This window comes from Neltuma alba, unplaced genomic scaffold, assembly GCF_004799145.2.
Source record: "Neltuma alba isolate B1F8T4 unplaced genomic scaffold, ASM479914v2 tig00012864_pilon, whole genome shotgun sequence".
Taxonomy (NCBI): domain Eukaryota; kingdom Viridiplantae; phylum Streptophyta; class Magnoliopsida; order Fabales; family Fabaceae; genus Neltuma; species Neltuma alba.
In genome coordinates, this window is record NW_021637245.1 from 111,384 (window position 1) to 126,190 (window position 14,807).

At 38.7% G+C, this 14,807-nt stretch overlaps 3 protein-coding genes across 3 annotated transcripts; 1 reads left to right on the top strand and 2 right to left on the bottom strand.

Annotated features, from left to right (window-relative positions):
* Positions 1 to 400: 400 nt before the first annotated feature.
* On the bottom strand, positions 401 to 2,875 carry LOC114731944 (ubiquitin-fold modifier 1). The gene is made up of 4 exons (XM_028919202.1): positions 2,750 to 2,875; positions 2,534 to 2,631; positions 1,127 to 1,159; positions 401 to 686 (listed from the first exon to the last, which is right to left on the bottom strand). Exons 1-4 carry the CDS (start codon positions 2,815 to 2,817, stop codon positions 601 to 603), a joined length of 285 nt encoding a protein of 94 aa, XP_028775035.1. The 5' UTR covers positions 2,818 to 2,875; the 3' UTR covers positions 401 to 600.
* Positions 2,876 to 3,609: 734 nt separating this feature from the next.
* LOC114731932 (pathogenesis-related protein 5) lies at positions 3,610 to 5,068 on the bottom strand. The gene is made up of 3 exons (XM_028919190.1): positions 5,008 to 5,068; positions 4,264 to 4,927; positions 3,610 to 4,121 (listed from the first exon to the last, which is right to left on the bottom strand). The coding sequence occupies exons 1-3, from the start codon at positions 5,066 to 5,068 to the stop codon at positions 3,986 to 3,988; spliced, it is 861 nt and encodes a 286-aa protein (XP_028775023.1). The 3' UTR covers positions 3,610 to 3,985.
* Positions 5,069 to 9,041: 3,973 nt separating this feature from the next.
* Positions 9,042 to 11,460, top strand: LOC114731942 (auxin transporter-like protein 3). Its single transcript, XM_028919199.1, has 8 exons — positions 9,042 to 9,197; positions 9,304 to 9,489; positions 9,603 to 9,715; positions 9,818 to 10,001; positions 10,123 to 10,220; positions 10,323 to 10,530; positions 10,628 to 10,885; positions 10,996 to 11,460. Exons 1-8 carry the CDS (start codon positions 9,042 to 9,044, stop codon positions 11,188 to 11,190), a joined length of 1,398 nt encoding a protein of 465 aa, XP_028775032.1. The 3' UTR covers positions 11,191 to 11,460.
* The last annotated feature ends 3,347 nt before the right edge of the window (positions 11,461 to 14,807 follow it).

Sequence of the window (14,807 nt, forward strand, 5' to 3'; positions counted from 1 at the left end):
ACCAGTTCAGCGAGAGTCAGTTAATTAATGATAAGATGAATGTGCCATTTTCTGTTGGATGCAAAAATTAAATGGCGTTGCTTTTATTTCTCCTAGCTACCTGATCATCAGTCCATCTCCCAGTATGGCTCCGGTGCCATGCCCCATGCTCCTCTCACCTCATTTCATCCGATGACTTCTTTTGGGCCAATTATTCAGAGTAGAGACTAGAGATGTCAGACCCGATGGATTAGGCCATAATAAGAGAAACGAGCCCACGCGGGATCATCGATTCAAGAAGAACCGCTTCAGTAATCTTCACCTCCAATCCCCACATTGATCAGTGATGATAAAGGGACTAATTTCCCCTTTTTAACATCAGAAGGAATTGAAGCAATAAAGGAAAACTTGGAACTGAACATAATCAAAACCCACAAGGCTCTCAAATGTCAGGGAAGCATGCTTTACCTTCACGAAGAATTTATTTATTTATTCAACCAAACATTATCCACCCCATGAAATCATTATAATTTGCATTCACTACGAGAACGTCAGCAATACTCATAGTACCTAGGAAGCTACGATAGTCGAGATAAGTATAACTAAAAGGCAGGTATCCCCTCAGACACTCAGCAACGTTTCAGAGGCTCCAACCCTGTCCCGCGGGATCAGCCGTAACTCTGACCCATGCTTGAGGAAAACGTTGCCTGAAAATGTCATTGAAATGCATGTCAACCCAATGATGTCAGCAATTGTAACCAAGCTAGTATTAATTTATTATGCATATTGAATTCACGGTCACCCATACAACTTATAGGAGCCAGAGATTGCAACTCGACTACATGAATCATGCAGTCTCAAAAAATTGTAAGCAAAACGCCAAATACCATTACCATTGTTATTCAATAAAGTATTTCTTTTGTTTTGTGCATGATTTATTATATGAGTATTAAGTATTGACCAATATGGGACACAGAGTGAAACTAATATCACAGTAAACTAACTAAAATTAAGCATTGTCAGCCACCCAAAGCCAGCTCAGGTAATGAAGATGAGATGGGATACAAGGTTAAAATCCTCCAACTGTAGTTTATTTATTTCTTTTTTCTGAAAAAAAAAAAAACAGAAAGCTGACAATTTGACATACCTGCGCTCTGCTGTGGATTTATCCCAACACCATCTGCATCCAGAGGAAATAATAAGTATCATTTGTAGCACATCTGAGATGAAGGTGCTAATAAGAAAGATGAGATATTAAATCGCAAGTCTTCCAGGCACACAAATCAAGTGTTAATAGTAAAAAAAGTATTCTGAACATCATAGACCAATGACTGTCATTTTCCTACCACAACTCGAGAGGATCCATATAAATTGGCACCGGAAAAAGCCAAGAAACAGTGAACGAAGGACTAGTGGGGTGTGCACCCACAAAAAAAAAAAAAAAAAAGGGAATGATGAGTTCGCCAACTAAAAGATACAATCCGAAATTTAGAAGCTACAAGCATTTAATTTGTCAGCTTCTCCCAATGAAATCTCAATATCTATTCATTTTCAATCTTGCACTTTGATTTTGGAATGACAAGGGGCCACTTTCGCAAAAGATATAACTGGGCAAAATTTTTAAGCAAAGTGACAAAGTGATCAGAACATCCAATTGGCTATGTTGCTGCTAAGAATCATATGAACACGAATGCTGGATATAACAGAACCTTGGTCAGGGCGTTTGTATACCCAACCCAGAGAACAAACCTCTGGAAATCAATCTTCATTTAAAATAGAGAGGGCACATCACATACAATGTTGGCCACTACACCATGGCATCAAAAGTTACAACATCGCCAAGGTTACATGGCACCTAGTAAAAATTCATATTTCAATGGACTAATAATATCGTTAAAAGTCCAGTGCATCGTCCACCAGAGGTTTTTTCATGCAGAGGAAGAAAAGGACTTTTGGGGATTTTAGTTTTTTTCCATACAACGTGATGTATTCAACAAACAAAGAACAGTCAATCTCAGTGTATATCAAGAAACAATAAGGTTCAACAACAACAACAACAATGAGTCTTTTTCCACTAGGTGGGGGAGAAACAATAAGGTTAAGAAAGAAAAAAAAGTTTGCATCTCAATTTATACGATAATAGTAGTGAAGAACTTGAAATTAATTTCCATTTAGAGTTTAATCCTTGTTGTTCCTGAAGCATGTCAACATAAGCTAAGAAAAAAGTGTGCCAACGCAAAATAACATCTAGTCCAAGATTATGATCAAGTGCTTTTCTGCTGCAGAGTATTAGCAAAGAGTTATCAGAGCGAATACAATTCGGAATTGGAAAAACTCCGCGTAAATGGAAATGGACTCTGAATAATCCAAAAACTTTACAACTCAACAACCCTCGTCTGACGATCCGATCTTTGATCACATTGTTAAAAAATTCGAACAGAAATTCAGTTTAACAACATAAAATTAAGAAACATAAGAGGAAAAAAAAGAGTTAGGAAACACACAACGATGGAGAAAATAAAAAATCTGAGAGACAAGCTACAGAGGTAATTACCGTTGGTGATAATCGCGCTGGTCTGTGGGGGCACTTTGAATTCTTCAGCTGCGAATTTGAGGACGGCAGTAAAAGGGGCAGCCTCTGGAACGCTAAATCTGAGATTGAGAAGGGCAAGATATTGAGAGATTGAGAAACGACGAAAAACGAATTGGAACTAGAAGCTCAGAAACAAAGGCAATAAGAGAAAACACGAGGATATGGGAAATTGCGTACACTTTGAAGGGTAACTTTGGATCGGAGGTCAGGGTAACTTTGAAGGAGACCTTCCCACCGCCCGCCATTTTTCACTTCAGCGGAATGCCCTCGTGCTCGGGACACCGGTGATCGCTATAAATACGTCTGCGACCATAGTGTTTGCGTATTTGTGACGTCCATTGTCGTATTACTGGCCCTTCCCATGTGTCTTCTCACCGGCGTTAAAACGACATGCGCAATGCCATTGTGTCGTCGTTAACGAGTCGACTCGTGGCCCCACATTCCCATACGCTAATCGCCTGAGCAGCTAAATACAATTTTAAGAATCTCGTTACATAGTTATTTCTTTCTGCTTCGACGGACTCCAATTTGCTCAATAGAATAAAGATGCAAACCTGTCACGTCCTCCTGTTGTTTTTTTTGGTCAAATTGTCACGTCCTCCTTGACTCAACGTGATATTGCAAATTCCAACTATGAATCCGTGGCATCCCTCTCGGAATAGATATCGTTTCTTAATTTCTATAATTTTATAACAATTAATATCAATAATAAGTATAAGCATTGTGCTTTTTTTTTTTTTTAAGTTCCTCTTTTCTGACCCGGCCAAACACACCAATAGGAACTTTCTCCTTCATCCTCCCCTTTTATTTTCGATTTTTTTGAATTTAGCCTTGATCTAAAAATTTCTGGATCATTGTCATCCTGTTTTCAGTTGAGTCAGCAATGATATCAAAATGATATATTTTTGAACACAGAAAAACTCAGTCGATGATATGGAAAACAATTTTAAGAGTTGTGTTGAGGTCGTTGTGATAAATACTTTAATTTTAGAGATTTAAACATGATTTATATGCTTGTGTTATTGCGAGCTGACAAATTTCCTGCCCATGTTTATATTTATTGACTTTGATCACCAAGGCTCCAATCCAAAACGCTTTGGATTTTGCCAAAACTACATATAAATAGATGAGAAGGCCTGATCTAAATTAAGGAAAAATAATTAACACAACAGAGAGCAAGGAGAACGTACAAAAGAGGCGGTTGCACTTGCCCTTCCCAAATTTTTCTTGAACCCAAGGAAAAGAATTTTAACAAATTGTTGAAACATATCGCAACCAAAGTGAAACAGCTTCCGACAGACGTTATTCGTCCAAAAGAGAGAGGAAAAAAGCAGGTTGGTTCTTCAGTCCAAAATCGTTCATGTCAAACGAACTGGATCAGAAGAACCGAATTTATATAAATATTAACCAGCTTCAGAACAGATTCCACAGACTAAGCATCGAGTATCCCACAGTCACCCCGACCATCCACCTTCCGATTAACGAGCTTAGGCCCTTCGATCCATTGCAATGGAGCTTGTGGTCATGGTACGAGCACACTTGTTGCTTCCTGCAGATTAATATGCCCACCAGCAAAATGTTATGTTTACTTTTGCTATCACAATACAAAGAATATAGCTTCAATATATATATATATATATAGGCAAGTAAATATACACATATATAAGCACATATCTTATTACACTACAAACCTGGAGGAGCAGAAGGCAATGACATAGTCAGGACTCGTGCAGGTGAAAATACTTGATGGATCATCGTATGCATAACTATAAGAATTAGGGCACGCGTCCTTAAACTTCTTGGAGTAATACGTAGGTTGGCACGTAGTGGGGTTCCCATAATTGCCTCTACAGCAATACTCATCGGTGTTGAACACGTCGCAAGCGCTCCGGCACCCCACGACTTTGCCGTTGGACTTCACGGCGAGCTCTGACGGACACTTTGGTCTCATGTCATAGTCGCACCCAACCGTGGTGCAATTTCCTTTTCCATTTATGGGCAGAATAGCTACCGGCACGTTGAAGCCATCGACGAGGCTCACGTCGTAGAAATCCGAGGCCACGAGGGTAAATTCCGCAAGTGAAGCAGGAGGCTTTCCCGAGGCTGAGCATTTCAAGGAGGAACCACAGGCTCCTGTCACGCACGATCCGTTTCCACTGGAATCGAATTTGCATCCGGTTCGAGCCCATATCCGACCCGACCAGCTCACGGGGGCAGTGAAGACACGGGATTGGTGTGGTTTCAGCAAGAAGCCGCCACCGTCGAAGTTGTCCCCTGGTGTGACGGCGGGCCAGATGTTTTCCTTACAGTTGTTGATTATGGTGAAGACTCTGGCTGACTCGCACGGGTGCAGCACTGTGCTCCATTGAAGCAAGAAAAAAATGAATAATTTGGAAGATTGCACAAACAATAATAATATAGGATTATATTATTACCTGATGAAATGATGGCTAGAATAATGGAGATTGGTAACAACGTTTGGAGATGTAATGCCATGATGTGTGTGCTGGGTTGTGTGGAAGGGTTGAGGGTGCAAATGAAGCGGTGGAGGTATAAAAGGAGGTGAAGAGCGTGCGAGGGCGGTTTTCAGTGGTAGGGAGGATAAGAGAAGAAAAAAGGTAAGTGAATCAAAGAAGCAAAAGGCATGCTTTTGAGGGAAAGAAGGGATGATTCTTTTCCTAATACTCATACGCAAGTCTGTGCTGGGTTCTATATTCCTCATAACTGTAGTGGTGTGTGCAGGGTTTGAGGCTACTTATTTGATCTTTTTTTAATGATAGTTCTTAATTTAATGGTTTTGGCTGGGGTGGGAAGCTGATTCTTTTCCTACGCCTCTTGCAATTTCTTAAAACGGTGGGGGGATTCAAGCTCACTCAATGCTGCATAAAGGCATCTTTCTTGATCAACTCAATCCAGGCATTCGAGCGCAGTTTAAACACCCTCTTGCCCCTTGAGAATTCTACCAAGCATCTGGGCCTATCGTTATTTCTGTTGTAGAATATCCTGTTCTAACGAACCCAAACAGCATCAGCATTGCAAGAAAACTTTCCCTATGATCCACCTCAGGCCCAGGCCACAGTTTAACTTTCGGATTCTTGTGTTGGGCTTTCGGGAAAAAATTTGCAACGGATTGATGGGATGTGAAAAGGGGTGGCTATAACAATTATTTTTTTTTGACTGGCTATAACAAATTAGATTTAGTAAGATGGTGTAGGGGTGTGCATGGGCAGGGCTGGGCAGGGCAGGACCCCTGCCCGATGCCCAGCCCGAATATGCGGGCTGTAAAATGCAGCCCGCTGCCGGCCCTGCCCACTAGAAGCCCTAGACATTTTGGGCAGGGCTAATGCGGGCTGGGCAGGCGGGCTTTTCTTGCCCAATGTTACAATTCAAGTCTTGAAATTTAAAATACTACCATATGTTTTAACAAAATCTATACTCCAGGAATTATAATATCCTGTTTTTTAAAAACAAGACAATAAAAATTATAATTAAAGCTTAAAGTTCAAATGATTTGCATCAATCTCCACGATACAAGCTACGTTAACATATTCAATTATATTATTAACTTATGATTCAATATAATCTATAGTGTTCTATATGTCACATTCAAATTAGTATAATTTCATGATATATGAAGTAATATCAACATGAAAAGTTAAAAGACAATTATAGTACATAGCAAAGTAATTTAGAAAAGTTAAAAAAAAAGGTGGTATTTCTAAAATAACTAAAACTTTAAAAATCTAGAGTCTTATGGAGCAATTTCCTTTGTATTGAAATATAATATCTTAATATTGCACTATATTTATTATAATTCTAGCAAAAAAATACATATTATAATATAATAATCACAAATACATATATATTTTTTTGGGCAGGGCCAAATGGGCAGGGCCGCATGCCATGCCCGTGGCCCAGCCCTGCCCGTGATTAGCCCTGCCCAAACATGCCCATTTTTTCTTCGGGCCACTTCTTTTTGGGCTGGGCAGGGCGTTTTTTTGGTGGGCACGGGCGGGCATACCGGGCTATTGGGCATCATGAACACCCTAAGATGGTGTATACGAAAAAAAAATTTTAGTAAGAAGGGCTAATTCTTAGTAACATGGTAAAATAAAGTTCAAATTTTATTAAGAGATATATTCACATTTAATATTTCTTAATGTATAAAATAAAATTACCTTCTCTAAAGGAATACCTATGCGTTAGAACCACAAAAAAAAAAAACAGACATAACTATTAACTAACAAGATTAAGTTTAGTAGAAGCCGGAATAGGATAATTCCTCACAACACGAGGAATTCAAATTCAAATTCTTATTAAAAGAGATACCACATTTAATGTTCCCATTATCAGGTGCGTGGCTTTTTCAGGTTAAAAAAAATGGTGTGGACCTGACGTTGATTATATCAACCGACGTTCCCGTATATCTTTTTTCACCTTTCGCTTTTTTTACTATCTGCGGATCCAATCAAATGAAATCATCTGATCAATGATCACATGAAAAAATGTGCTAATGCTAGGGGAGCAAGGCAATGCGATATTTCATCTCTTTTAAAGCCTTGTGCGGGTCCCAGTATATGGATTAAAGATCAAGAAAATAAAGGCAGTGGCATTCTCATATGCCTATCTATCCCCTCCCTTGCCGTGCCGGAGGTTGCAACTTATCCATTCATTGATTCAAAAGTGACGATTAATTAGGCCATCAGTGCCGTCGCCATCAAGCTCAATTGTTTGATTAACTGTTACCTCATTAAAAAGAAAGAAAGAAAAGCAAAAGAGCCCAACAGCTACTGTTATTATGTAACTATCTAGGCAGCATCTCAGAGAAAGCAACGCTTCACGTGGTTTTCCTGGTGTGTTATGTGTTATGTTCAATAATTGTCCATAGGATACGATCCAATTTACCCCACTCCATATGAGAAATCATAAAGCTGGTTTATCTTTTGGTTTATCAAATTAAAGTCGAATCACTCGTCATCATTTTTGTTACGGATGCATCGAGACTCAAGACTCAAGCTATGATTAAAAGTCCCCACTCTCAATTCACCCCATCCAATCCATCACCTGTCAATTTGCGACTTCAACAGCATCTATAATTCAATTATTTATCAACTAAAGTTATCTTGTTTAAGCGAAAACAAAAGCACTCACACTGCTTGAACTGTTCATAGTCACAGGCAAAGCTTCAGTTTTAAGACTCGAGACAGTGATTGTTTTTTAGAGTATTCAAGTTTTGATTCGTCGTATTGTAAGAGATTAACTCATTTGACTGTGATGATGACATGGGAAGGAAAATATGAAAAAGAACCTGGGGGGGCCTAGTTTTGAGGTTGGAATCGGGCTTCATGGATCAGTTAGAAATTGGGCCATGCTGATCGGGGTTGACCACCTTATCCTACAAGATGTGATGCTTGCCATAAGAAACTTTTCTTTCTGCTCATTTTGAGTTGATGTTTCCCTTCTTTTGACCACAAGATAAGGATCATCTCATAACTATATCCGAAAGGATTAGAACTACAACTATAATTAATCCGTCTTGCTCTTTTGTTTTTTTGGTCAAATTCATTCTTCTTGTTCAACCCGTGAAAATATTCGCAACTCGCAAACAGCCACGAACAAACGAATGCCTTTGACTCTGCCATTATTAAAGCTGGGAATCCGCGAGACACAATGGCAGGATTAATTTTGACAACTAATCGTGACTTCATGAGGCACTCAGCACCATCATTAGCCCATGCCACATCAATGGCCCATACATTCAAAATATATAGGTAGTTTCAGAAAGCAAATAATATGGAAAAACGAAAAGAAAAGAATTGAGAAAGGATGGGTTTCATTAGATTTTTTTTTGGCAAAGCCAGTTGGAACACGTGTGGTGCTAATCATGATTAGCACCAAGCCCCTCTTAAAAGCAATCATTCACTCCATCTTAGTCTCCCCCACCTAGACGCCAACACTCATACTCACTCAAACTTTTTTCCAATCTTGCTCCGTAGAAAAATCTCTCTTTTTTCTCGCTTTTCCCCCATCCACATTCATGATCGATCGGCATGCATGAGCTCTTTCGTATTAAAGAAAAAAGAGTAGGCCAGCAATGGGCCATCCTGCTCGTGCAATGCAGCTAGCCTGGCCCCATCGAAACCACAAGTAACAATTAAACTTAAATAAAAGTAAGCAGTGGTTGAAAGTGAAATATCACCCTCAAAACTGATGCCGAAGCTGCACCTTGGTGATAGAAAAATTACGAAGGTTGACTAAATCTTATGGCTACATAAATTACTTGAGCTTGGGGTGAACAAACAAGGTCCCCACCAATGGATTATTCAGTTTATTGGTGACGAAAAAGTTTATATAAGGAAAGGGGAGCTGCATAGGATGTGAAGGGAGGGTGAAAAGAAAACTTCTCTGATCTCTCTCTTTAGTCACTCAGTTCATCTTCTTCTTCCTCATAATTCTTGAAGCTGCAACCATGGCTTCCGAGAAGGTTGAGACAGTGGTTGCTGGAAACTACTTGGAAATGGAGAGAGAAGATGAAGATTCTAAGTCAGCTAGGGGCAAGCTATCGAGGTTCTTCTGGCATGGTGGCTCGGTTTATGATGCATGGTTTAGCTGTGCTTCTAATCAGGCACTGATTAAACATCACACATCACAGTTTATTTTATTCCCTGGTTCGAAAGAAGCAGTGTCATTTTTTTCTCATGCTCACTAACTGTGTGTCGTAATTAATGCAGGTTGCACAAGTGTTACTGACATTACCATATTCATTTTCCCAACTGGGGATGTTATCTGGGATTCTATTTCAACTTTTTTATGGGTTGATGGGAAGCTGGACCGCTTACCTCATCAGCATCCTTTATGTTGAGTACAGAACCAGAAAAGAAAGAGAAAAGGTTGATTTCAGAAACCATGTGATTCAGGTAATTATGTTCTAGTTTCTTGACTCCTTCAATTCATACACTACGTGGACCCTTGTATCGATATTGATGGGCTGCTTTAGGTTCTTCTTGTACTAATCCTGCTGTTCTTGTAGTGGTTTGAAGTTCTTGATGGACTCCTAGGCAAACACTGGAGAAACATAGGTCTCTTTTTCAACTGCACTTTCCTATTGTTTGGATCAGTGATTCAACTAATTGCCTGCGCAAGGTAGGCCTTTGATTCAGGGTTTTTGTGTATCTAGTAACTCTTTAAATGTTATATAGTAGCTAAAACGTGGATATTTCGTTTCTCTAATAATAAATGCTTCAGTAACATATACTACATAAACGACAACCTCGACAAGAGAACCTGGACTTACATCTTTGGCGCCTGCTGCGCGACAACAGTGTTCATCCCTTCTTTCCACAATTATAGAATCTGGTCATTCTTGGGCCTCATCATGACCAGTTACACCGCATGGTATCTCACAGCAGCCTCCCTTCTCCACGGACAGGTAAGTTCCCATTCACAAGCCAGATCATGATTTTGGAGTTGAAAAATAAAGAGTACCATCAGAACCTGCTGTTCAATAATTGTTTCTCCACATTAATAACGGGAGATACACTTTTTTGAAGGTTGAGGGGGTGAAGCACTCGGGACCAGCCAAATTAGTTCTCTACTTTACTGGGGCTACTAACATTCTCTACACTTTTGGTGGACATGCTGTCACAGTGTGAGGCCTCGAGTTTGGATTCAATCTTACAAACACACAGTATTTTACGGGGTATAATATTGCAATAACTGCAAAGCATGAACTTAATGGTTTATATTGCAGGGAAATTATGCATGCGATGTGGAAGCCTCAGAAGTTCAAGATGATATATCTATTGGCAACATTATATGTGTTGACTTTGACTTTACCATCAGCAGCAGCTGTGTATTGGGCATTCGGGGACATGCTCCTTACTCATTCCAATGCGCTCTCTTTGCTCCCAAGGACAGGCTTCAGGGATGTTGCTGTCATTCTCATGCTTATTCACCAGGTCTCTCTCATCATACTCAATATAAGTAGCTTCTTCTCAGACAAGAAAAACTACATATTGGGGGCGTTTATTAAAGAATGAGTGATGCTTTTTGCAGTTCATAACTTTTGGATTTGCCTGCACTCCTCTGTACTTCGTGTGGGAAAAACTCATCGGAGTGCATGAAACCAAGAGTTTGTTCAAGAGGGCGCTGGCTAGACTTCCTGTGGTGATCCCAATATGGTTTCTTGCCATCATATTCCCTTTCTTTGGGCCCATTAACTCAACTGTTGGATCTCTCTTGGTCAGCTTCACTGTTTACATTATTCCGGCCATGGCACACATGGTCACTTTTGCTTCTGCCCCGGCTAGAGAGGTAAGCCACCTCTACACCATGCATATGAAATATGTTTTCTTCATTTGTCTCTTATAAATTATAAAACGAACCAATCTCTCTAATGCTGCGTATTTTTCATTTCTTCTCAGAATGCTGTGGAGAGACCACCGTCGATTGTGGGAGGATGGGTAGGAACGTACTCCGTGAACGTGTTTGTGGTGGTGTGGGTTCTGGTGGTAGGATTTGGGTTGGGAGGATGGGCGAGCATGCTAAATTTCATACAACAGATAAACACATTTGGGCTGTTCGCCAAGTGCTATCAGTGTCCTCCTCATAAGGCATAATTACTATATTTTCACTCCTTGTGATACTTACAGTGTGTAAAGAAGAGATTGGCTTTTGTAACTTTTCCTCCTTTTATTTAATTTCCCCTCCTCCTTTGTTTTTTTGTTTTTTTTTTTTTTTCACTGTAAGAGGCCATGGACTAGTGTTGATTGTTTCGGCGCAAGGTGTGATGGCAATCACGGCCACCCCCTATACGGACTTACAGTTAAAACTTTGCTGTGTGCTAATTAATCATTTCTTGTTATGCAACTACCTTGCATTTTTCAGGACGACCTTGCTTCTTTTCTCTCTCTCTACTTTTAAATAATTGAGGGGAGGTTATAAGAGGCTTTTCAGTTCACTTGTGAACCATTCTTATGTAATTCGATTTTGGAGTAAAGTACAACAGGAGGAAATTGTCAACAAGAAAAGTATGCGAGATTTATTTTGAAAGGGTAAAGTGAAAGCTAAATGCACAAAGCGGTTCTACTCTTTTTTCTATTTAACTCTAAACTATTCAGATCCACTTTACAGATACTTAAAACAAGATAATTAACCTGCTCTGAGAATTTAGATCTACTATAATATTTGTTCCCCTTAATTGCTGTTATAATATGTACTAAGGATAGAAGACAAGAGAGAGACTTAATTGGAAGATCCATGGCGTTGGAAGAAGAGCGAGCTCTAAGTTCAATTATCATGTTACTATCAACTAAATCCCGAATCTTATCACAAATCCTTTGCTTGCAAAGATGGAAAAAGGACTTGACCCTCTTTGATTGCTCTCACCTCAAATCGATTGTCTGCTTGGCTTTGGAAAGTTGAAAGTATTATGAATTTAATTGCAAAATCTTAAGGTACGTTAGTCATATGGACCACGGGCCTTCTTGTGATATCTATCAACAGATGTACTATTCAATCACTTGTCATGCAACTAAAACGGATGTCCTCTAATTTGATATATCTTCCTTGTACACTATCCCAGACGACAACCATTATGAACAACAGAAATTTTTGAAACTTTACCGGCTACTCATTGTTGTCTTCTGTCCCCTCACTTTCTCATTCCATTTACTCATAATTTCTGGGAATGGCTACCTTACTTTGCGCTGTTATCTGACAGATATGAATCTGATAGTTGTAAAATAGAAATAAAAATTAAAAAAAAAGATCATAATTCCACCAAACAATAGAAACGAAAAAGGACTTATGGGTGGGAGAATGGACCTACCATGTATAATGGTCCTCTAAAGTAATCTATGGTACTGGAAAAGAAAAATGGTTACAGCTTACAATGTAAATAGAAGCTGATAGCCAGCAATCACATGGGGATGCTCAGTTTAAGTCTACGAAGCTAAGAAAGCGCCCCCTATCATTTGTCCACATGACTACATCTAACACACAAAAAGACTTGATCGGCATACCTAAATCCTAATCTCGCAAGCAGAGATGGATGTGGAAAGAGAAAGAAAAGTTCCAATAAAGGTAAAGTTTTATTATTGAGAGTGAAATAGCAATATGAAATTTGTGTATCATTGAAACGCAAATGGAGGTAGTAATGGGCGAAAGCAAATCCAGTAACATGTGGTAGGGAACCACAAGTACTCGTTTTCTGAAGAACCTTCCATGTCCAGGATTGTCTCGCAGTTTTTTCTTGGAGATGTCTCAATTATTTCGTGGATCATTGAATCTGACGATTCGCAGAGAGTTGGTGTTGTTTGACCAGCTATCCAATCTCCAATATATATAAAAGGGATGGCCCCACCCTTCAAATGCCAGCCAAAAAAGTCACCTTGAAAAAGGAAAAAAAATACGGCTCCTCGTTCTAGATCAAATGGTCAGAACAGAAAGATATGGTAAAATATAAGATCAGCAGTAACAAGTGAGAAAATTTTCACAATATTGACACCTTGAACTTCAAACAATATCAGACTGGTAATTGCCAATTTGGCAGAAGCAAGGTGGATAATCAAAATTCAAATCCATATTTTTGTTAGCCAAAAATTAATAGAGTTTATAACAAACCACACCGCTTATAAGAGATAAATAGCGTGCATTGCATACGAGATATGTCTAGTTATTAAAATAACACGTTATACAGAAAGCTGATATAAATCCATGCATGTGGGCTTCGTAGACAACCCAGCATTTACTTTTAGCTTTTTGGTATAGTGAATTTGGGTACGATATAGGTTTTATAGAATATGGTGGATATTTAGTGTGGTTGTTTCACAGTCGTCGTTTTTGGACACAGTTCGAGGAAGATTTCTGATAAAGGGTGTGTTTGGGGAATAAATCACCCAAACACCCCCTCCAAAAACCAAAATCATGGTTTTGACTCCAAAACCATGGTTTTGAAAAAAGCAAAATTTTTTTGCTTTTGGAGAAAAAAGAGAGAGTGTGAGGGCTTATATGATATGTATCTTGTTATTTTTTTTATAAACATATTTTTTTATAAATATATTTAATCTTATATTTTATAAATATATATACACATTAATTATTTATTAATTATATTATCTTATGTATTATTAATTATGTTGGTAAAAAACATATTATTAACAATTTTATTCCTTCAAATTAAAATATATCATAAAATCTATTTTTCTGTAATTATCATATTAACTTATGTCTTTTTTTTAGTAATTTGTATATATAAAAAGTGCTTCTGATAACAACTATCCAAACACTCTCACTTTTCAGAATCACTTTTTTACAAAATCTATTCTTCACAGAATCTATTTTTCAGAATCACTTTTCCAAACCACGGTTTGGTTTCATCCAAACACACCCAAAGAGAAGTTCATTAATTAAGAGCAATATTTCACAAGATATGGACAAAAGCAAGACGTTGAAGTGTTGAAGTGCCTGCAATAATAATTAGCGTAGCGTTTGGCCCACGCCATCCTAAATCCTTTCTTCCAAATCACTTTGATAGTTTTATCTACCTACAATGCTGTCTAAACTCTTGAATGTTCAAGCTGCTGTTGACCCTCCGAAATGGTACATGTTAGTCGACAAAACCCTTGCATTTGAAGTTTTCCTGGTTTTCCTGTTCGCACACTTGTCCATTATGGCACCAAGTTTTGAGTCCAAATAAAAGTTCCTTAGATATTTTTTTAAATATCTCTAACGACAATAATGAAGCAATCTTCCTTTCACCCTTTTTTAAAGTAATAACAACAACAACATCGTTCCAGGCGATGCACATAATGGAGACGTGGCCAAGCAGCTGTGGTATGCTTTCACACGTTGAAGATTCTTGATGAGCTTAGTTGCGTTAATTCCAGTTGAGCTAGAATACTGTGTTGACAATACAAATGGCGTTTGTTAAAATTGTCGTGGAAAACGTGACATGCTGGAAACTTACTCTAAAGAAAATGAGTGTGAAACAAGACGCAAAAGTCATGGAAACAATTGAACAGTTGTATTTGTAATTTCCCACTTGAGCATGATGTGTTTTGGTCCTACTGACAGAGATCATTCAATTCAAATACTTGAACGTCTAATTGCTATCACTGTCATGGAGGCATATCAGAAGCATGACACCACGATACCGCCGGGTCTTGTCCATTCATGCATACTTTCTTATCCCAATACACAATTTTCTTCTTCTTCCAATATGCTGCTTTTCATA

What these genes read in the sequence shown, in the direction of transcription:
- LOC114731944 (XM_028919202.1), bottom strand. Translation starts at nt 2,817, where the DNA reads ATGGCGGGCGGTGGGAAGGTCTCCTTCAAAGTTACCCTGACCTCCGAT. An exon ending in CCAAAGTTACCCTTCAAAGT is followed by an intron (nt 2,632 to 2,749) that starts GTACGCAATTTC and finishes TCTCAATCTCAG; the next exon opens with ATTTAGCGTTCCAGAGGCTG. An exon ending in CAGCGCGATTATCACCAACG is followed by an intron (nt 1,160 to 2,533) that starts GTAATTACCTCT and finishes CTCTGGATGCAG; the next exon opens with ATGGTGTTGGGATAAATCCA.
- LOC114731932 (XM_028919190.1), bottom strand. Translation starts at nt 5,068, where the DNA reads ATGGCATTACATCTCCAAACGTTGTTACCAATCTCCATTATTCTAGCC. An exon ending in TCTAGCCATCATTTCATCAG is followed by an intron (nt 4,928 to 5,007) that starts GTAATAATATAA and finishes AATGGAGCACAG; the next exon opens with TGCTGCACCCGTGCGAGTCA. An exon ending in ATTGCCTTCTGCTCCTCCAG is followed by an intron (nt 4,122 to 4,263) that starts GTTTGTAGTGTA and finishes ATTAATCTGCAG; the next exon opens with GAAGCAACAAGTGTGCTCGT.
- LOC114731942 (XM_028919199.1), top strand. Translation starts at nt 9,042, where the DNA reads ATGGCTTCCGAGAAGGTTGAGACAGTGGTTGCTGGAAACTACTTGGAA. An exon ending in TTAGCTGTGCTTCTAATCAG is followed by an intron (nt 9,198 to 9,303) that starts GCACTGATTAAA and finishes TAATTAATGCAG; the next exon opens with GTTGCACAAGTGTTACTGAC. An exon ending in TTCTCATGCTTATTCACCAG is followed by an intron (nt 10,531 to 10,627) that starts GTCTCTCTCATC and finishes TGCTTTTTGCAG; the next exon opens with TTCATAACTTTTGGATTTGC.